We start from the raw sequence: 23,967 nt of genomic DNA, 5'->3' as shown, positions 1-23,967 counted from the left end.
AGTTTGCAGATGACACAAAGGTTGGTGGTGTTGTAGATAGTGTAGAGGATTGTCAACGATTGCAGAGAGACATTGATAGGATGCAGAAGTGGGCTGAGAAGTGGCAGATGGAGTTCAACCCGGAGAAGTGTGAGGTGATACACTTTGGAAGGGCAAACTCCAAGGAAGAGTACAAAGTAAATGGCAGGATACTTGGTAGTGTGGAGGAGCAGAGGGATCTCGGGGTACATGTCCACAGATCCCTGAAAGTTGCCTCACAGGTGGATAGGGTAGTTAAGGAAGCTTATGGGGTGTTAGCTTTCATAAGTCCAGGGATAGAGTTTAAGAGTCGCGATGTAATGATGCAGCTCTATAAAACTCTGGTTAGGCCACACTTGGAGTACTGTGTCCAGTTCTGGTCACCTCACTATAGGAAGGATGTGGAAGCATTGGAAAGGGTACAGAGGAGATTTACCAGGATGCTGCCAGGTTTAGAAAGTATGCATTATGATCAGAGATTAAGGGAGCTAGGGCTTTACTCTTTGGAGAGAAGGAGGATGAGGGGAGACATGATAGAGGTGTACAAGATAATAAGAGGAATGGATAGAGTGGATAGCCAGCACCTCTTCCCAGGGCACCACTGCTCAATACAAGAGGACATGGCTTTAAGGTAAGGGGTGGGAAGTTCAAGGGGGATATTAGAGGAAGGTTTTTTACTCAGAGAGTGGTTGGTGCGTGGAATGCACTGCCTGAGTCAGTGGTGGAGGCAGATACACTAGTGAAGTTTAAGAGACTACTAGACAGGTATATGGAGGAATTTAAGGTGGGGTTTTATATGGGAGGCAGGGTTTGCGGGTCGGCACAACATTGTGGGCCGAAGGGCCTGTACTGTGCTGTACTATTCTATGTTCTATGTAGACTTTTCCTTGATCAACCCTCGCAAGGCATCAGGCCCTGATGGTGTACCTGGTGAGGCATTGAAAACCTGTGCCAGCCAACTGGCGGGTGTGCTTAAAGACATTTTCAATCTTACACGGCTATAAATGGAAGTTCCCACCTGCCTCAAAAGGGCAACAATCATACCAGTGCCCTAGAGTAGGGTGAGCTGCTTCAGTGACAATTGCCCAGCTGCACTCACATCTACTGTGATAAAGTGCTTTGAGAGGTTGGTCATGGCCAGGATCAACTCCTGTCTCAGTAAGGGCCTGGAGCTGCTGTAATTTGTCTATCACTACAATAGGTCAACAGCAGATGCAATCTCACTGGTTCTCCACTTAGCCTTGATCATCTGGACACTAGCAATATCTGTGTCAGGCCGCTCTGTATTAACTACAGCTCAGCATTCAACAGCATCACACCCTCACTTCTAATCAACAAGCTCCAAAACCTGGGCCTCTGTACCTCCCTTGCAATTGGATCCTTGATGTCCTCATTGGGAGACCACAGTTGGTGTGGATCCTTCTCACTGACAATCCACACTGGCACACCAGATGATGACGAGCAAATGGACAGAAGTGAGATAGATCAGCTGGTTGAGTGGTGTCAAGACAACAAACTTGCACTCAGCGGCAGTAAGACCAAGGAATTGATTGTGGACTTCAGGAAGGGGAAAATCAAGGGAACACACATCAGTTCTCATCAATGGATTAGCAGAGGAAAGAGTGAGCAGTTTCAAGTTCCTGGGTGTCAACATCTCTGAAGATCTATCCTGGGATTATCGTTTTGATGCAATTACAAAGAAGGCACAACAGTGGCTATACTTCATGAGGAGTTTGAAAAGACTTGGTACGTCACCAAAGACTCTTCAAAATTTCTACAGATATACCGTGGACAGCATTCTGACTGGTTACATCACCATCTAGCATGGAGGGGCCACTGCACAGGATTGGAAAAAGCTGCAGAAGATTGCCAACTCCGCCAGCTTCTGCCATGGGTACTAGCTTCCCCAGCATTGAGGACACCTTCAAAAGGTGATGCTTCAAAAAGGAGGCATCTGTCATTAAGGGCCTCTATTACCCAGGACATACCCTCCTCTCATTGCTACCATCAAGAAGGAGGTACAGTAGCCTGAAGACACAAAGTTTCGTACAATGAACCCATGTACACTACCTCATTTCTCTTTTTTTTGCTGTCTTTTTGCACCAGTTATTTAATTTAATTATATATCTCTTATTATAATTTTTGTTTTTCATTATGTATTGCAATATACTGTTGCAAAGCACTTCACCTGAATATTAAACATGATTCTGATTCAAAGTAGCACTCAGTCCCCAAAACGGTAAGTAGCACAATGCCAATTTCTCAAGTTATAGTATACACTGGGTAATTCAATCAGATGAATAATACCTGAAAGGATGAATTTCACTGAAAGATATGCACTGCAGTTTAGAATTTGGAAATATGATTTTTCTCCTCGCATTTAACACATCCTTTTGGAGAAGAATGGAAGACTGGTTCTGCAGGTGGGAGTGTGATGAAGCGCTTGTGCAGAACTGGAAAGAACACCTGAGATGACATCATACTAGGGGAAATAATGAAATCAAACCAATAAGTAGTCATTGACCTGAAAGAGTTTCTCTGCTTCCGCTGATGTTACTTGAGTATTCTCATCATTTTGTTTATATTATCAGAGCCATTGTTTTAGCATTGAAATATATTCATGAATGCACTGAGACACAGTACACATATCTAAAGAGGAATAGATTTAGTCATGTTTCCAAAAGACTATTTGTGGCTTGACCCTTGAAAACTTGCTGCAGACTTCCAGCTCACTTATCTAAGAAGCAGCACGTGACACATGAAAAAAACTTAGTACATAGTAGTAGTACGTAGTCATACTTTATTGATCCTGGGGGAAATTGGTTTTCATTACAGTTGCACCATAAATAATTAAATAGTAATAAAACCATAAATAATTAAATAGTAATATGTAAATTATGCCAGGAAATAACTCCAGGACCAGCCTATTGGCTCAGGGTGTCTGACCCTCCAAGGGAGGAGTTGTAAAGTTTGATGGCCACAGGCAGGAATGACTTCCTATGACGCTCAGTGTTGCATCTCAGTGGAATGAGTCTCTGGCTGAATGTACTCCTGTGCCCACCCAGTACATTATGTAGTGGATGGGAGACATTGACCAAGATGGCATGCAACTTGGACAGCATCCTCTTTTCAGACACCACCGTCAGAGAGTCCAGTTCCATCCCCACAACATCACTGGCCTTACGAATGAGTTTGTTGATTCAGTTGGTGTCTGCTACCCTCAGCCTGCTGCCCCAGCACACAACAGCAAACATGATAACACTGGCCACCACAGACTCGTAGAACATCCTCAGCATCGTCCGGCAGATGTTAAATGACCTCAGTCTCTTCAGGAAATAGAGACAGCTCTGACCCTTCTCGTAGACAGCCTCAGTGTTCTTTGACCAGTCCAGTTTATTGTCAATTCATATCCCCAGGTATTTGTAATCCTCCACCATGTCCACACTGACCCCCTGGATGGAAACAGGGGTCGCCGGTACCTTAGCTCTCCTCAGGTCTACCACCAGCTCCTTAGTCTTTTTCACATTAAGCTGCAGATAATTCTGCTCACCCCCTGTGACAAAGTTTCCTACAGTAGCCCTGTACTCAGCCTCATCTCCCTTGCTGATGCATCCAACTATGGCAGAGTCATCCGAAAACTTCTGAAGATGACAAGACTCTGTGCAGTAGTTTAAGTCCGAGGTGAAGAGAAAGGGAGACAAGACAGTCCCCTGTGGAGCCCCAGTGCTGTTGATCACTCTGTCGGACACAAAGTGTTAAGTAACATATACTTAAAGATATGTTACAATTATCTTATGGTGTTGTTAGCTATATACTCAAGTTATGAGATGTGAGCGGTTTTATTAATTTTTTTTAGAAATCTAAATTGGTAAAGTTATATAGTCCAGAGAAGAGTTTAAGAGAAGTATAATGGAATTTGAAGATTTTGAAGAATTTGGTACTCTCTAAGATGCAGGCTGAGATTGGGGATACACCACAAAGGATTTTAGGTGTGCAGTATCAGATCTTTCAAGGTGTTCTTGTGATGCCTAAATAGGAAGTGAGTACTTTATAGAAAGAGTTCACTATCTGAAAATCTTAATTTCTATTATCATTAGCCCCTCAGATTTGCTTATCGTAAACAGAAAGAAATCACCATTGCATTTCTTTACACCTGCCATATGTCTTATTGATCAGTCGTTTTCACTGGTGTTCATGATCAGCTCTGATTTTGGTTCTTTGTTTCCCTTTTTGTTGTGATGTCTTTGTTCTATAACATTTCTTTCTGCTGAAGTTGATCCGTGTCATTCTCTTCTAAAGCTGCCTTACATCATTTTAAAAAAATCTGATCTGTCTCTGTTATTTGTCTTCCCCTTGACTGTACAAAAAAAACATTACAGTGACTGGTAAGAAGCTGACATGAAAGTTATGCTGGGGTGTTATTAAAGTCTCACTCAGTTTTAATTCATATTGTCAGGTATTCAAAAGTCTAAGGTGCAAAAACAAACTGCTTGAGGAACTCAGCAGGTCAAACAACATCCGTAGACATTTTGTTGAAGGATTTGGTGGAGCAGAGCAAAGAAACTAGATGATGGGGAGGGTGCAGATGGATGCGTATAGGATGAATTTGGCAGACAAGGAGAGAAAGGGCAGGTTACCTAAAAGAGCAGAATTCACTGTTCTTGCCACTTATCAGGCAGAATATGAGGTTTACATTTACCCTCACCCTGGTAATGGAGGAGGCCAAGTACAGACAGATCTGTGATATACCTCCATCAGAAAGACAGATCGCCAGTATTAAGGTAAGGAGATGAAAAGGGGAGAATGTAATTAGTGGGGACTGGGGCCAATAGAGGTAGAGGAATCCTTAGCAAGAAGGACTGTTCTGCACGGTTATACACTCCCAGCAATAGTTCAAAAACATAACTTACCTTAATGGATTCCAAACACAAACAGGAATTCTGCAGATGCTGGAAATTCAAGCAACAGACATCAAAATTGCTGGTGAACGCAGTTGGCCTGCTGCATTCACCAGCAACTTAATGGATTCCATTCATTTTCTATTATTGGAATCTAATCAGTACGTTTACAAGCAGTTCAGAGCAGTGCAAGAATGAGATCCACAGTCAAACTCCATTTTAATTCATGGAAGTCAGACTGGGGGTTGGAAGACCAAGGTCCATTGCCTGTAGGGCCAAACGTTTTGGAGAGTGCAGTGTTCAGATAGCATACTTTGGTAATGGGGCGTGATTGGAAGGCAGGCAATAGGAAGAGTTGAGATCTTGAGGAAGCAGAAGGTGGGTTCAGCTTGAATTTTCAGAAAGGGCAGGAGAGATGTTTAGAGGGTGGAATGACCAGGGGTAGGAGGGAAATGCCAGCAAAGCAGGGAGAGAGAACACAATGAGTGATGGTGTGCTGGAGGCAACTGCAGCACAGCAAATCTCAGGTAGTGCAGATCCCAAAGTTTGACAGTTCTTAAAAATAATAGGTAAATTTATTGCATTGTTTCCAAAGGCTGTAAGGTGACAAAATACAGAGAGAAAATATAAACGTTCAAATAAGACGACTGTGAATCAGAGGAGTCAGGGATTTATTGTTTCTATTATAGAGTAGTAGAGTTATACAGTGCAGAAACAAGCTCTTTGGTCATACTGCTTAAGATGATTTGGTGACAAACTTGCCCTTCAGGTCTGCTTTAAATCCTTTCCTTTTCAGCTTTAACATATACAGTACCCTCCAGTTTTAGACTCCTCTACCCTGGCAAAAAGGCTGTAACTGTCTATCTTGTCTATGCCCCTGAATTTAATAAAATTTCATAAGGTCACCCTTTTACCTCCTTTGCTCCAGGGTAAACAGTCCCAGTCTATCAGTTTTGCTGAACCCTGCCTTTGAAAGGACAAGAAAATATTTTCAATTATTGGTACATCTTTCATCTTCATGTTAAGCTTCTTAGACCCTATTACCACTTTCAAAAGCTTCAATATCATTAAAACACTCATTTTATTAAAGCTTACTTTTATTTCCATATTGGCATGGGGGAATAGTACTATTAAAATGTACTCTCCATATCTAATTTATAATTAAATATTCAAATGAATCTCAATAAAGATTCTGCTACTAATGAATCTACTACTCATTTAGTGCCAAGAAATTTTATATTTAGAGGAAAATTAAGTCTTACTTTGTTACCATTCAAATTAATTTTATGGTTTTATTTTCTTGTGTGAAATGATTGTACATTCATCCAGATAATATGAATCCTAACAGAATGTGGTAATTCCTGTAATTTCCTTGCGTCAGTAAGTTACTCCTGCTCGATCTTAATAGATTTCCTCATTTTCTCTTGCCCTGCTAACTTTTAGCAGCTACCATCAGGCAGGAGTTACAGAAGCCTGAAATCCCATACCACCAGGTTCAAGAACAGCTACTTCGATTCAACCATCTGGCTCTTGAAATAACTGACAAATTTGAATCACCTCTACAGTTTAACACTATGACCACTCTGCTTCCTTTGCATTAAAATGGTCTTTGTTCCTTTGTCCTGCTTGTGTTTTTTCTTGCACAGGTTGTATATAATTTCTTCAGTTTATGTTTTTTTTTGTGTGAAGCCTGCTTAATGTTGCAAGAAAGTTCTTCATTGCACCTGTGCATACAGTATATGTACTTGTGCATATGACAATAAATTTGACTTTAACTATAATATTTCCCTTGGAGTATACAGCATATGCTGCAAACAGTCAGCAAGTTAAGCAGCAAGCATGGAAAGAGAAGCAGAGTTAACATTTCTGATGAAGGGTCTTCCACCCAAAACATTAACTCTTTTTTCCTTTCCACAGATGCTACCTGACCTGCTGAGTGTTTTTGGCATTTTATGCTTTTTATTTCCAGCATCTCCTTTCTGTTTGGCTTTTAAGTTCTTTCAATTGTAATGGAAGCCTATCAACCTTAAACATTAACTTTAATTCGCTCAGCACAGATGATCCCTGACCTGCTGACTATTTCAAGCATTTTCCATTTTTATTTCAGGTTTCTTGCATCTGTTGGATTTCATTCAGTGGAGGATAAAATTATCATTAGTGTTATTCAAAGGATCTATATTTAATTGACTCAAGGTCCCTGATTTGACCATAGTCATAGTCTTTCAATCAAGCAGGGTATCCTAAGGTCATCCACCTCGAAGACGAGGTGAATGACCCCTGCATTGTGGGCACTAGGGTCAGGAATGACCATGATTCTTGACCCTAGTGCTCACAATGCAACATGTGTCACATTTGAAATCAGCCTGTGAAAAATTATTCCTTAAATGGAGTCTCCTAGCCTCCCGGACGTCCACATCTGTGCCAGGTGTGCCGAGCTGCAGCTCCTAAGGGACCGTGTTAGGGAACTGGAGCTGCAGCTCGATGACCTTCGTCTGGTCAGGGAGAGTGAGGAGTTGACAGAGAGGAATTACAGGCAGGTGGTCACACGGGGGCCACGGGAGGGAGACAAGTGGGTCACGGTTAGGAGGGGGAAAGGGAAGAGTCAGGTACTAGAGAGTACCTCAGTGGCTGTACCCCTTGACAATAAGTACTCCTGTTTGAGTACTGTTGGCAGGGGGACAGCTTACCTGGGGGAAGCAACAGTGACCGTGCCTCTGGCACAGAGTCCGGCCCTGTAGCTCAGAAGGGTAGGGAAAGGAAGAGGAGGGCAGTAGTAATAGGGGACTCGATAGTAAGGGGGTCAGATAGGCGATTCTGTGGACGCAGTCAGGAAACCCAGATAGTAGTTTGCCTCCCTGGTGCCAGGGTCCGGGATATTTCTGATCGCGTCCAAGATATCCTGAAGTGGGAGGGTGAGGAGCCAGAGGTCATGGTACATATAGGTAGCAATGACATAGGTAGGAAAAGGGAAGAGGTCCTGAAAAGAGAATATCGGGAGTTCAGAAGGGAATTGAGAAGAAGGACCGCAAAGGTTGTAATCTCGGGATTACTGCCTGTGCCACATGAAAGTGAGAGCAGGAATGGAATGAGGTGGAGGATAAATGCGTGGCTGAGGGATTGGAGCAGGGGGCAGGGATTCAATTTTCTGGATCACTGGGACCTCTTTTGGCACAGGCGTGACCTGTACAAAAAGGATGGGTTGCACTTGAATCCTCGGGGAACCAATATCATGGCCAGGAAATTTGCAAAGGCTACTGGGGAGACTTTAAATTCGAATGGTTGGGGGGTGGGAATCAAATTGAAGAGACTAGGAGAGACGAGGTTAGTTCACATGTAGAGAAAGCTAGTAGACAGTGTGTGAGGGAGGATAGGCAGGGGACAAAGAACGGGAGCACTCAGACCGAAGATGTAGGGGAGAAGGAAGAAAAAGATAATAAAGTTTTTTGCACCATTAGGAATAAACAGAAAGTATGAGGTGGAGAGTTTCTTAAATGCATCTATTTTAATGCTAGGACCACTGGATGAGCTTAGAGCATGGTTTGATACCTGGAAGTATGATGCTGTAGCTATCAGTGAAACATACTTGCAGGAGGGGTGTGGTTGGCAACTAAATGTTCCTGGATTTCGTTGCTTCAGGTGTGATAGAATCGGAGGGGCAAGAGGGGGAGGTGTTGCCTTGCTTGCCAGAGAAAATATTACAGTGGTGCTTTGGCAGGATAGATTAGAGGGCTCGTCTAGGGAGGCTATCTGGGTGGAATTGCAGAATGGGAAAGGTGTAGTAATGCTTATAGGGTTGTATTATAGACCACCTAATGGGGAGCAAGAATTGGAGGAGCAAATTTGTAAGGAGATAGCAGATATTTGTAGTAAGCACAAGGTTGTGATTGTGGGAGATTTTAATTTTCCACACATAGACTGGAAAGCCCATACTGTAAAAGGGCTGGATGGTTTAGAGTTTGTAAAATGTGTGCAGGATAGTTTTTTGCAGCAATACATAGAGGTACCAACTAGAGAAGGGGCAGTGTTCGATCTCCTGTTAGAGAATGAGATAGGTCAGGTGACAGAGGTTTGTGTTGGGGAGCACTTCGGGTCCAGTGATCACAATGCCATTAGTTTCAATATAATAATGGAGAAGGATAGGTCTGGACCCAGGGTTGAGATTTTTGATTGGAGAAAGGCTAACTTTAAGGAGATGCGAAAGGATTTAGAAGGAGTGGATTGGGAAAATTTGTTTTATGGGAAGAATGTAATAGAGAAATGGAGGTCATTTAAAGGTGAAATTTTGAGAGTACAGAATCTTTATGTTCCTATTAGGTTGAAAGGAAAGGTTAAAGGTTTGAGAGAGCCATGGTTTTCAAGGGATATTGGAAACTTGGTTCGGGAAAAAAGAGATATCTACAATAAATATAGGCAGCATGGAGTAAATGAGGTGCTCAAGGAATATAAAGAATGTAAAAAGAATCTTAAGAAAGAAATTAGAAAAGCTAAAAGAAGATATGAGGTTGCTTTGGCAAGTAAGGTGAAAATAAATCCCAAGGGTTTCTACCGTTATATTAATAGCAAAAGGATAGTGAGGGATAAAATTGGTCCCTTAGAGAATCAGAGTGGGCAGCTATGTGTGGAGCCAAAAGAGATGGGAGAAATTCTGAACAATTTCTTTTCTTTGGTATTCACTAAGGAGAAGGATATTGAATTGTGTAAGATAAGGGAAACAGGTAGGGAAGTTATGGAAACTATGATGATTAAAGAGGGGGAAGTACTGGCACTTTTAAGGAATATAAAAGTGGATAAGTCTCCGGGTCCTGACAGGATATTCCCTAGGACCTTGAGGGAGTTAGTGTGGAAATAGCAGGGACTCTGACAGAAATATTTCAAATATCATTAGAAATGGGGATTCTGCCGGAGGATTGGCGTATTGCTCATGTTGTTCCATTGTTTAAAAAGGGTTCTAAGAGTAAACCTAGCAATTATCGGCCTGTAAGTTTGACATCAGTGGTGGGTAAATTGATGGAAAGTATTCTTAGAGATGGTATATATAATTGTCTGGATAGACAGGGTCTGATTAGGAACAGTCAACATGGGTTTGTACGTGGAAGGTCATGTTTGACAATTCTTGTTGAATTTTTTGAAGCGGTTACTAGGAAAGTTGACGAGGGTAAAGCAGTGGATGTTGTCTATATGGACTTCAGTAAGGCCTTTGACAAGGATCCACACGGAAGGTTAGTTAGGAAGGTTCAATCGTTAGGTATTAATTTTGAAGTATTAAAATGGATTCAACAGTGGCTGGATGGGAGATGCCAGAAAGTAGTGGTGGATAACTGTTTGTCAGATTGGAGGCTGGTGACTAGTGGTATGCCTCAGGGATCTGTACTGGGTCCAATGCTGTTTGTCATATACATTAATGATCTGGATGATGGGGTGGTAAATTGGATTCGTAAGTATGCAGATGATACTAAGATAGGTGGCGTTGTGGATAATGAGGCAGGTTTTCAAAGTTTGCAGAGAGATTTAGGCCAGTTACAAGAGTGGGCTGAAAGATGGCAGATGGAGTTTAATGCTGATAAGTGTGAGGTGCTACATTTTGGTAGGACTAATCAAAATAGGACATACATGGTAAATGGTAGGGCATTGAAGAATGCAGTAGAACAGAGGGATCTAGGAATAATGGTGCATAGCTCCCTGAAGGTAGAATCTCATGTGGATAGGGTGGCAAAGAAAGCTTTTGGTATGCTGGCCTTTATAAATCAGAGCATTGAGTATAGGAGTTGGGATGTAATGTTAAAATTGTACAAGGCATTGGTAAGGCCAAATTTGGAGTATTCTGCACAGTTCTGGGCACCTGAAAGATAGGAAAGATGTCAACAAAATCAAGAGAGTACAGAGGAGATTTACTAGAATGTTACCTGGGTTTCAGCACCTAAGTTACAGAGAAAGGTTGAACAAGTTGGGTCTTTATTCTTTGGAGCGTAGAAGGTTGAGGGGGGACTTGATAGAGGTATTTAAAATTATGAGGGGGATAGATAGAGTTGACGTGGATAGGCTTTTTCTATTGAGAGTCGGGGAGATTCAAACAAGAGGACATGAGTTGAGAGTTAAGGGGCAAAAGTTTAGGGGTAGCACGAGGGGGAACTTCTTTACTCAGAGAGTGGTAGCTGTGTGGAACGAGCTTCCAGTAGAAGTGGTAGAGGCAGGTTCGATTATGTCACTTTAAAAAAAAAATTGGATGGGTATATGGACAGGAAAGGAATGGAGGGTTATGGGCTGAGTGCAGATAGCTGGGACTAGGTGAGAGTAAGCATTCCGCACGGACTAGACGGGCTGAGATGGCCTGTTTCCATGCTGTAATTGTTATATGATTATATATATGGTTAAATGCTTTCAGGATTTTTAAGGATTTTTTCACGTGACTTATTTTACTTAACTGTTCCAATAGTGCCCAAGAACCAAAGTTACAAAGGCAGCACGTTTGGAACAAAGCTTTGCTGCAAATATCTGCAGCCTTGTAAGGTCCTTCATTAAAGTTTTGAATTGCCAAGTATTTCCCAAACCTTAGAAAGTTAATGGGAGAGGTACTGCCACCAATAGTGTGATATTCTCTCAGTAGTTCAAGCTCCAGGCCCATGAAGCAATAGGCATGGACAAAACTGCCTCAAAGCAGAATGACAAAGCACAGCCGCAGCTGGGACCCAGTCTGCTAATGTCACTGCCAGAATCCCATTCTTATAGTTACTGCCAGGATCTCATAGGGGACCCTCAAATAGCTTATTGTGCTCATCTCCTCCCTTCCAAAACTACCTTTAAAGCACTATACAGGGAGTCACTGAATTTCTATCACAGGAATCCCTGACTAGGTATAAAGTAATGTTTGAAACACAAAGACACACTTATTTACACACTTCTGCTGAGTGGAGTCTGACAAAGGACTTGACAAATAGGACATCGGTGTTCCTGTTCCACAGCCCACGGACCTGGGTGGGTAAATTCCTGTTGGGTGCACTGGATTCCTCCCATTCCAAAATTGAGAAGTCAGATGTATCAGTATTACAATGGAGTAAAGGGAACTTGGCCAGAATTGACTGGAAAAGAACACTGGAAGTAATGATAGCAGAGCAGCAAAGGTTGAAATTTCTGGAAGCAATATGGAAGACACAGGATATATACATACGAAAGAGGGACAAGTATCCTAAAGGCAACTGACACAACCATGGTTAACAAGAGAAGCCAAAGCCAACATAAAAGCCAAAGAGAGAGCATTTAATAGAGCAAAAAATTAGTGGGAAGTTAGAGGATTGGGAAGCTTTTAATTACCAACAGAAGGCAACTAAAAAAGTCATTCAGGTAAAGATGGAATATGAAAGCAAGCTGGGCAATAATATTAAAGAGGATACCAAAAGCTTCTTCAGATACATAAAGAGTAAAAGAGGTGAAGGTGGATATCGGAATACTGAGACACTGCTGGAAAGGTAGAAATGAGGGACAAGGAAATAGCGGAAGAACTGAATAAGTATTTTGCATCACTCATCACTGTGGAAAACATGTGCAAGTGCTACAATTGAGTGTGTCAGGGTTCAGTAGTGCGTGAAGTTGCCATTACCAGGGAGAAGGTTCTTCAGAAACTGAAAGGTCGGAAGGTAGATAAGTCATTTGGACCAGATAGTGTACACCCCAGGGTTCTGAAAGAGGTGGCTGAAGAGATCATGGAGGCATTAGTAATAATCTTTGAAGAATCACCAGATTCTGGAATGTTTCCAGAAGACTGGAAAATTGCAAATGTCACTCCACTCTTCAAAAAGGGAGAGAGGCAGAAAAAAGGAAATTATAGGCCAGTTAATCTGACCTCAGGGGTTAGGAAGATGTTGGAGTTGATTATTCAGGATAAGGTCTCAGGGCACATGATAAAATAGGCCATAGTCAGCATGGTTTCCTCGAGGGAAAATGTTGCCTAACAAATCTGTTGGAATTATTTGAAGAAATAACAAGCAGGATAGACAAAGGAGAATCAGTTGATGTTGTGTACTTGGATTTTCAGAAGGCCTTTGACAAGGTGCCACACATGAGGCTGCTTAACAAGTTATGAGCCCATGGTATTACATGCAAGATTCTATCATGGATAAAGCTGTGGCTGATTGATAGGAGGCAAAGTGTGGGAATAAAGGGTGACTTTTCTGGTTGGCTGCTTGTGACTAGTGAGGTTCCACAGGGGTCAATGTTGGGGCCAATTCTTTTTTCGTTATATGTCGTTGATTTGGATGATGGAATTGATGGCTTTGTTGTAAAGTTTGCAGATGATATGACATTAGGTAGAGGGGCAGGTAGTTTTGAGGAAGTAGAGAGGCTACAAGAATGACTTAGATTAGGAGAATGGGCAAAGAAGTAGCAGATGGAATATAGTGTCAAGAAGTGTATGGTCATGTACTTTGGTAGAAGAAATGAAGAGTTGACTGTTTTCGAAATGGAGAGAAAATTCAAAAACCTGAAGTGCAAAGGGACTTGGGAGTCCTTGGGCAGGATTCCCTAAAGGTTAATTTGCAGGTTGAGTCCATGGTGAGGAAGGCAAATACAATTTTAGCATTCATTTCAAGAGGACTAGAATATAAAAGCGAGGACATAATGTTGACTTTATAAAGCATTAGTGAGGCCTCACTTAGAGTATTGTGAGCAGTTTTGGGGCCCTTATCTTAGAAAGGATGTGCTGAAACTGGAGAAGGTTTAAAGGAGGTTCACAAAATTGAAACTGAATTGGCTTGTCATATGAAGAGTGTTTGATGGCTCTGGGCCTGTATTCACTCAAATTCAGAAGAATGAGGGGAGACCCCATTGAAGCCTCTCAGGTGGTGAAAGGCTTAGATAGGGTGGATCTAGAGAGGACGTTTCCTATGATGAGAGAGTCTAAGATCCGAGCACACAGCCCTAGAATAGAGGGATATCATTTTAGAACAGAGGTGAGGCAGAATCTCTCTAGACAGAGAGTGGTGAATCTGTGGAAGCTGTAGAAGCCAAGTCTTATATATATTTAAAGCAGAGGTTGATAGATTCTTGATTGCTCAGGGCATGAAGGAATATGGGGAGAAGGCAGGAGATTGGAGCTGAGAGGAAAATTGGATCAGCCATGATGAAATGGTAGAGCAGACTTGATAGGCCAAATGGCCTAATTCCACTCCTATATCTTATGGTTATTTGTTACTTAAATTAACTTAGCAAAGAAGGTCATAAAGAAGGGGGATTGATGGGCATGTGGGAGCAAATAAGTTCCAGCCTACAGGGAAGTAAAAAGGAGCATTGGATTGGTGAGATTAATCTGTCTAGAGCTGGTATGGATCTGATGGATCAAATGGCCTTCTTCTACATTGTAATAAGTAATAGTGAACATAATCCTGTGGGAAGAAGTCTTGGAGCCCAAGAAGCTTCTGGCCGATCACCCAGGGGATCCAAGAAATAGTTGCCAAAAGCCAGCAAAGTCCTAAACTGTGACCAAGGGACTTGTCGACGACTTCCTGGGAATGAAATAAAATAGCTGACAACTGCATTTCTTGTTTGGTGCAGAACAAAAGCTATTCATCAGCTTTGAAAGAAAGCAATCATGGCTATGTTAAATACGTTTGTTACTGAACACAAAAACTGCATGCAATTGCCATTTGACATTTAGATCCTCCTTGTAAGGAATGGTACTGTCAACTTGTCTGCAGCAGAACATCATTCTTTGTGATGTTGCCATTAGCTCATGCTAATTCCAGCAATATACAGTAGGTTATGGGGGAAAGAATCAGCACCTAATTATAAACAAAACTGATTAAATCTAATAATGGAAAATAATATTCCTGACTTTATAAGACTAACAAATGTCATCACAAGGAGAATAATATTGTTGTATTTGTAACAATATTGTGAAAAGGTCACAGGTACTCTAGATTTTTAATGATTTCAGATGGCATGGCCTCCACAGATTCCTGATCTCAACATCACTGAGGCTGTCTGGGATTACCTGGAGAGACAGAAACAAGCAAGACAGCAAAGTCTGTCGAAGAACTGTAACAAGTTCTCCAAGATGCTTCGAACAACCTACCAGCTGATTTTCTAATAAAACTGCACAATACTGTACCTAAGAGATTTGATGCAGTTTAAAGAGCAAGATTTAGTTTTCTACTGCTTGCTGCTCTTTAAAGTAATTTTTTTGCTGTTTAGAAGCTTTTCATTTCATTATTTTGAAAGCATCCTTGCTTCACAGTTTTTTTTATGACATGTGCCCAAGACATTTACACAGTACTGTATATCCACATTTTATCTGGGTACTTTTCTGTCTTGGAAGTTAAAAACATTTAACATTATCCTGATTTGAATTATGGATGAAAACAACAGAAGTTGAGGTATTTTGGTGAATTTTTCAGACATGGAACAATCACTGTTGCACTTCAAACAAAATGCTGGCCCATTTCCAAGTATTGCAATAATAATGAAAAACATATAATTAAAGATGCACGTACTCCAAAATAATTTCTTTACATTATAAAAGGTAGTCACATTGTAATAGCTTTACAATCGTTTAAATAGAAGGAAATCATCATACCTGCTTCACCCCACACTGGCAAGTAGTCATCCTGCTGAATGTCCAACATAATCTCAAGGCCATTTCCAGTCCCACCTTGCACAGTGGTCAGTAGAGGCTTATCATCACTTCCTGAGTTAAACATGTAGCACTTTCCATATCTGGTAAAAACCTAAAGGAAAAATAAAATACATTTACATAATAGAACCATGTGCTTTAATTTCAAAATATTTTACATTTATATTGATCTTACTTTGATCAATTTGCTCTTATTTATTTAGAACTTTGATGTATTTCTTCTCTGCAATACTTGAGGTGATTATACTCTAACCTGCTCCACCTATAACATAGATAAAACTCTTCAAAGAGTATGCATTCATGCCAAATTTGTTATTAACAGATTGAATCATATACCACTTACAGTCCATTATTATTATTCAAATGCACTTCACAAATGGTAATAGATAACTGGTGTTTACTTTAACAAGCAAGATGGAACCATTTTATCCAAATAATTTTGCCTGGAATTCCACTTTGTGGTGGTATTACACCAGTGAAATTGTATTACACAATTCTGTTTACTGCCTTTATCAGTACTTTTGATGTTTCACCTATTCACCTAATGATGTTGACCATCATACAGTGCATTTTATCACCCGTGCAGGCATAAACCAGAGTGTGGGAGAGAACATGACAGCAGTGGAATAGAATGGGAAGGAAGCACAAATATAATATACACTTCAAGCAAAGACACCAAGCACGAATCTTTGGAGATACCACATAGTACGTGGATTTTTCTAATGAGCCATGTCTTTACAAGCATAACTTTTTTAAGGCTGTCACAGGAAAGTAGTATGAAAATCAATGAGATATCTCTGCCAACACGAGGAATTCTGCAGATGCTGGAAATTCAAGCAACACACATCAAATTTGCTGGTGAACGCAGCAGGCCAGGCAGCATCTCTAGGAAGAGGTACAATCAACATTTCGGGCCAAGACCCTTCGTCAGGACTAACTGAAGGAAGAGCTAGTAAGAGATTTGGAAGTAGGAGGGGGAGGGGGAGATCCAAAATGATAGGAGAAGACAGGAGGAGGAGGGATGGAGCCAAGAGCTGGACAGGTGATTGGCAAAAGGGATATGAGAGGATCATGGGACAGGAGGCCCAGGGAGAAGGAAAAGGGGGAGGGGGGAAAAAACCCAGAGGATGGACAAGGGGTATACTGAGAGGGACAGGGGGAGAAAAAGGAGAGAGAGAGAAAGAATGTGTGTATATAAATAAATAACGGATGGGGTACGAGGGGGAAGTGGGGCATTAGCGAAAGTTAGAGAAGTCAATGTTCATGCCATCAGGTTGGAGGCTACCCAGATGGAAAATAAGGTGTTGTCCCTCCAACCTGAGTGTGGCTTCATCTTTACAGTAGAGGAGGCTGTGGATAGACATATCAGAATGGGAATGGGATGTGGAATTAAAATGATATCTCTGCCTATGTCTTTAAACTTGTTCTTTGTGAAGGTGAAGTTCATATTAGTTCTCAATTTCCCCCTTACTCCCATTACAGATATCCGCCACATTTCATTTTAGTATGTAGTATCAGAAAGTTCAAAGAACTGATTTCATTGGGAAGTAAGTGGCATCTCAGACATTGGTATTTTCCAGCATTGTTGCGCTGTCAGGTCTCCAAGGAGTCCAATGAAACCTAGAAACACAAGTCAACGAGAAGGGTATCCATTACTTAAATGCCTCAGTTGCCTTTGATCATAAGAATCATGGCTATGGTACATGGATTGAAAATCTGGTTGAGTAGTGCCACAACAACTTCTTAATCACTGTTAGCAAGACCAAGGAACTGATTATTGATTTCAGGAAGATGAAAACGGAGGTCTATGAGCCAGTTCTCTTTTTGGGGGATCAGAGGTAGAGAGGGTCAGCAACTTAATTCCTCAGTGTTATCATTTCAGAGGACCTGCCTGGGCCCAGCATTCCAGTGCAATTACAAAGAAAGCACGGCAGTGCCTCAACTTCCTTAGAAGCTTGCGAGGATTCAACATATCTAAAACTTTGATGAACCTCTATAGATATGTGGTGGAGAGTATATTGACTAGCTCCATCACTGCTTAATATGGGAACACCAATGCCCTTGAACAGAAAATCCTGCAAAAAGTAGTGGATATGGCCCAGTCCATCAGAAGTAGAACCCTCCTCGCCACTGAGCACATCTGCATGGAGAGTTGTTATAAGAAAGCAGGACCCACCATCAGGGACCCCCACCACCCACGTCATGTTCTTTTCTCACTGCCATCATCAGGAAGGTGATACAGGAGCACCAGCACTCACACCACAGGATTCAGGAACAGTTACTTTCCCTCAACCAATCGGCTCTCAAAGCAGAGGAGATAACTTCACTTACCCCATCATTGACCTCTTTCCATAACCTATTGATTCACTTTCAAGGACTCTTAATCTCATGTTCTTGATATTTATTGCTTAATATTTATTATTATTATTTTTTCTTTCTTTTTGTATTTGCAGTTTTCTGCCTTTTGTACACTGGTTGTTTGCCCCGCTGGGGAGGCCTTTCATTGATTCTATTATGGTTATTGGATTATTGACTATGCCCAAAAGAAAATGAATCTCAGGGTTGAATGTGGTGACATACATGTACTTTGAACTTTGTCACATTAATGCCAAGGTTTGTGCTTTCACATTCAAACTTTTTTTGCCATTGACTCATTCCTCCCCTCCAAACTAATACCAGCTTTTTCTTCACTTAATTTTTTCAATCCACCTTTTCTCTGATTCTCAAATTACATCTGAAAAAGCTTGTATTTTACTGCTGGATGACGATGAGACCTAAGAGCAGAATGATGTTGGGAAATGTCGAGGAGCTTGACCCAAAAGCAGAACAGCAGAGATGATTTTAACGGTGAGCAATAACTTTAATATACTGCAAAATAATAACCCACATGGGGCCACAGAACAAGAGAGAACAGGTACTAAACCACCACAGGCTACAAGATAACTGAAAGCTAGGAGCAACTGGTTCCGGCTGGCTGGTTTGATGAGTAAACAAGGTGCTGTGGATGACAGCTGGGTTTAAATAGGCTTCAGGCTATGAGTTGGAAACGATTGGCAGGTGATTTGTTTTAGCTGGATGGAGACTGGGAGGTGCCTGCCTGACAAATTAGGCCATTCTGCCCATTGAGTTTACTCTGTCATTTCATCATGGCTGATTTTCCCTATGAACCCCATTCTTTACCTTCTCGTTGTAGCTTTTGATGCCCTTACTAATCAAGAACCTATCAACCCATGCTTTAATTTTACCCAATGACTTGAGCTCCACAGCTGTCTGTGACAATGAATTCCACAGATTGGTCACTATCTGGTTCAAGAAATTCTTCATCCGTTCTAAGCAACATCTTTGTATTCTGAGGCTGTGCCCTCTGACCTGAGACTCCCCCACTACAGGAAATATCCTCCATCTATGCCTTTCAATATTTGATAGATTTCAATGTGATCCTCCTTTTTTCTAATCTCCAGGGAGCACAGGCCCAGCGACATCAAACACTCCTGATGAAAGCTCATTGACCTAACAGGTAGGATTTTCTTGATGAAACTGACCTGCTGACTTTCTCTAGTGTTTTCTGTTTTTGTTTCAATATTGCAGATAATAACAGTCTGTACTTTAAAAAACTGTAGAAACATATTCCATAAATCTTTGTTAAAAATATTCAGTCTAAGATATAAATCACTGAATTTTCAGCCAGCTGCAAAACATTTGTGGTCTTCTTGAAGTAACTTGTCATTCTATTTTCGTTGTAGGCAGTCCCTCAGGATTGAGGATGACATATTTTCACTATGGTTTTATGGATTCCAAGGTGGCTAAAGAGGCCAATTTGGAAATGTAGATCTTTTTGTAGATTTGGTAGTGAATACCTGAGATGGTGGGCAGTTTGGTAGTCTTTAGGATGGTGAGTTCCTTCAGTTCTTTACTCAGTGCTTCTATGGGCTTTCAATGATTGGCCTTGAAGTCTCAACTACTCCTTCCACACCTTCATAGAGGAGCAGCTTGGTTTAATTTGATCATGGGCCAGAGATTTCTAGGAACCAAAGAGATGATGCATTTCTTCAGAGCTTTGTGCACATCCTTAACGCTTCCCGTCAGTCTAGTTGTCATTTCACATGACAGAGCTGTGTTGATAGTGTGCCGTCAGCATGACATGTCTGAAGAATGACATGTCTGCTTCACTGAGACACTAGGGCTTCAAAACTGGGGATGCTGGGCTGCGAGGCTTTACTTATTCTTCCAATGGACTTTAAAGGATTTTGGAGACAGCATTGGTGTTATTTTTCCAGTGCCACCAGTTTTATAGATCTGAAGGTTCATACTTCCATAACCTTGCAGATGACAATATAAACTAAATTATATTGTCTGATTAATGAACAAAATTACTGAAACCTTTCTTACCCATATCTGAGCAGCAATAGGACTTTCAAATTCTCCTTAATACTTTATAGAACCTGAGGCCAAAGAATGAATTAAATTGACAAAATTAAATTAACAAAAGGTACTGAGTATAACAAATGCATGAGAAAACTTAAGGGAGAAATCAGGAGGGCTAAAAGAAGGCATGAGTTGCTCCAGCACACAAAGTGAAGGAGAACCCCAACTGCTTCTACAGATATGTGAAGAGCAAAAGGATTGCAAGGGACAAAATTGGTCCTCTGGAAGATCAGAATGGTATTCTATGCATGAAGTCAAAAGAGATGGGGGAAGGTATTAATTTTTTTGCATATGTATATACTCAGGAAACTGACAGAGTCTATAGAGGTGAGGCAAATCAGCAGTGAGGTCATAGACCATATACAGATTAGAGGAGGAGATGTTTGTTGTCCTCATTCAAATTGAGTGAATAACTCCCTGGGGCCTGACAAGGTGTTCCCTTGGACCCTGTGGGAGGCTAGTACAGAAATTGCAGGGGCCCTGGCAGATGTATTTAAAATGTCCTTAGCCACAGGTGAGGTGCCAGAGGATTGCTAATGTTGTTCCATTGTTTAAGAAAGGCTCTAAGAATAAGCCAGGAAATTATAGGCCAGGAAGTGTGACATCAGTAGTGTGAAAGATATTGGAAGGTATTCTAAGGGACAGGATATATAGGTACTTGGATAGACAGGGACTGATTAGGGATAGTCAATGTAGGTTGTGTCTAACAAATATTATAGATTTTTTTCAAGCAAGTTATCAGGAAATTTGAAGGCAAGGCAGTGGATGTTGTCTACATGGATTTTAGAAAGGCATTTGACACCGGTTGCAGTTTAGAGTCATACCCAGGACTCTCGATCTAGATTTGAAAGACCTCCGCCTAATCACGAATCTGTACTGGGAACAAACTGTGGCTGTAAGAATATATGGAGAAGTAAGTCAGTTTACGAAAATCAACAGTGGCGTTAGGCAAGGATGTGTTTTCTCCCCTGATTTGTTTAATGTGTACAGTGAAGCAATATTACAAAAAGTAAGAGACATCTTGGGAATCAAAGTTGGCAGTGAAAACATCAATAATTTCAGAGACGCGGATGACACTGTGTTAGTTGTAAGTATGGAGGAAGAACTACAAAACTTAATTGATATAGTTGAAGAAAGCGCAAAAATAGGTCTATCTATCAATTGCAAAAAGACAGGATGTATGGTGAAATCTGAAAAGAAGGAGAATCCTATCTGCAGGCTGAGAATAAACGGGGAAGACATAAAACTGTACAGAACTTTTGCTACTTAGGAAACTGGGTGACATCAGATGGCAAGTGCGACATGGACATCAAAAGAAGAATAGGGATGGCAAAAGATACCTTTAGGAGAATGAAGATTATACTGACCAACACTAAACCCGCCTCAGAGTACTGAAATTTTACGTTTATCCAGTTATGTTATATGGCTCAGAATGTTGGACAATACCTAGCAACATGAGGAAATGAATTGAAGCAGCAGAGATATGGTTTTTGAGGAGAATGCAAAGAATATCATGGACAAAACAAATATCTAATGAGGATGTCATGAACAAACCAAACACAAAAAGAGAAATAATGTATGAGATCATGAAAAGGCAACGTAACTTCATTGGACATGTGATTAGGAAAGAGGAGTTAGAATGCACAGTAATTATGGGAAAGAATGAAGGGAAGAAAGCAAGAGGAAGGCAAAGACAAATGATGATGGAGACAGCAGCCAAAGAACTGGAAATGAATACCAATGAATTGATCCAGTTGACCCGAAACAGGAGTGTGTGGGCCATGGCAGTCAAAGCTCAAACTGGGCAAGGCACCTGATGATGATGATGATTTGACAAAGTCCTGCATGGGAGGTTGGTGATGAAGGTTCAGTCACTTGATATTCAAGATGAGGCAGTAAATTGGATTAGACATTGGCTTGGTGGGAGGAGTCAGAGTGGTAGGAGATGGTTGCCTCTCTGACTGGAGGCCTGTCACTGGTGGTGTGAAACAGGGGTCAGTGTTGTTTATCATCTACATCAACAATCTGGATGATAATATGGTTAACTGGATCAACAAATTTGTGGATGACTCCAAGATTGGGGGTGTAGAAGACAGTGAGGAAGATTATCAAAGCTTGCAGCAGGATCTGGACCAGCTAGAAAAATGGGCTGAAAAGTGGCAGATTTTAATGCATACAAGTGTGAATGTTGCACCTCAGTAGGACAAACCAGGGTAGGTCCTACACAGTGAACGGTAGGGTACTGAGGAGTGTGGTAGAACAGAGATCTGGGAACACAGGTCCATAATTCATTAAAAGTGGTGTCACAGCTAGGAGGAAAGTAGAAAGATGGTGCCAGCAGTTTTTGCAGTCCCAGGCAACTTCTTCCAGTTCATCTGTGAAACAGCTTTTCTTCTTTTCAGGGTAGTTGGGGTTCTGTCGGAACTTGAGGCGAGGCTTGGCAGGAAGCAGGAGACTGGAGGTGAGGCTTGGCAGGAGGCTGGAGACTTGAGGCGAGACTTGGGGCTGGAGGCTGGAGGCTCCTCCTGGGCAGGGCGTGGTTTCTCTGGGCAGGGCACGGTACTCCACCTGACGGAGGCAAGGTACAGGAAGGGACAGAACCAACCGCAGGTAATGGCAAGACGGCCTGGCTTACCTGGGCGGAGGCAAGGGACAGGAAGGGAGCTAGGTACAGGGTGGCTCCAGGACAAGACTGCAGGCGAGACGAGGCGAGAGTTACCGGCAAGACAAGACAAGGCTTCAGGCGAGGAAACAGGAGGCAGAGGAAGGGATACAAGGAGTAAGGACAAGAACAATCCAGCAGACACGCCCTGGTCTCTGAAGGTATTTATGCAGCCAGCCCCAATGAGCATCAGCTGCCTCAATTAGGGCTCAACAAGAACAGAAACAGGGTAGACAGGAAAACCTGGAGCAAGGGTCGATGGACCGGACCATGAACCAGGATATGGACTTCACGGACTGGACCATGACAGGTTCTTCACAAGTGGTGGGTTTTTGGATTGGCTGTGTGGCCTAGTGCTTTGCTATCTCCAGGAATGGCCTGGAAGACATGCACCCTTGGGGATCGGTCCCCGTAAGTGACCCTGTTCCCTGCCAATTTTGTCGACTGAAGCATCGTGGGAGACTGAAACATTGAGACAGCAGTCTGTGTGTTTGCTAGTCGCCCGCTGCTGTCAGAAGAAGACCCCTGTACTCAAATGATCCCTTTCTTTTGAGAGAGGGAGAGTCTATTGGTCCTCGAGATGGGGACTTGGAGAACATCGTTTAATCCATTAAGTCTGTCCAACATTCAATTAAATCATGACTGATTTGTACATCACTGTTCAAAAGACGATTTACTGTTTCTCACAGACGTGTCCAGAGACCAGGGTGCTTTGACCGTACTTTTTGATTCACAGAAACTGTTTCTGGAGGTTCACATGTCTTGGATAATTAAGTAAACTAATGACAAAAATCAGGTCAATCAATAGCTACTTAGTAACCAGGCTGAGCAGGTACGTCAAATAAAATAGGCACATAATAGCCAGGTTCTAAAAGAGACAGCCTTCATACTGTATGTCAATAAAACTATTGTGAACATCTTATTCTACAAGTAGATGCTGATGACATTATACACAATTACAATTGGTAATGTTAATGTATTCTGTGTGGATTCTAATTATAACAGTCCATGTATAATTAATACATCTTGATAATGTGTTCTTGGAGCTTAGGAAATAAGGACAGTAATAGGCTAAGTACTCCAATGTGATGACCAATCTTCTACAACAACTCAAATTACCATTTATCACTTGATTTTCTTTGACTGCAAAAATCCATCTCTCTCCATTTGTATAAACTTAATAGGTAAGCACTTACAGTCTTCTGATAAAGAACAACACTGGCTATCCTCCAGTCCTCCGGTACGCACCTGTTGCTATGGACGATTTAAATATCTCTGCTAGAGCCCCTGCTAATTTTGCAAGGGAACACCTTATCAGGCCCTAGGGGTTGATCAACTTAATT

General features: G+C 41.6%; 1 protein-coding gene across 1 annotated transcript in view; it reads right to left on the bottom strand.

Annotated features, from left to right (window-relative positions):
- The window catches only part of asic2 (acid-sensing (proton-gated) ion channel 2), a 610,335-nt gene that overhangs the window by 198,896 nt on the left and 387,472 nt on the right, over positions 1–23,967 (bottom strand). Inside the window, exon 2 of the mRNA XM_072248947.1 lies at positions 15,481–15,631. Within this exon, the coding sequence (XP_072105048.1) occupies positions 15,481–15,631 (151 nt within the window). The remainder of the gene's footprint in view (positions 1–15,480; positions 15,632–23,967) is intronic.

Source organism: Mobula birostris, chromosome X (genome assembly GCF_030028105.1).
Source record: "Mobula birostris isolate sMobBir1 chromosome X, sMobBir1.hap1, whole genome shotgun sequence".
Lineage (NCBI taxonomy): Eukaryota > Metazoa > Chordata > Chondrichthyes > Myliobatiformes > Myliobatidae > Mobula > Mobula birostris.
The sequence above is the reverse complement of the archived record's forward strand: the minus strand, read 5'-3'. Positions and strand labels throughout refer to the sequence as shown.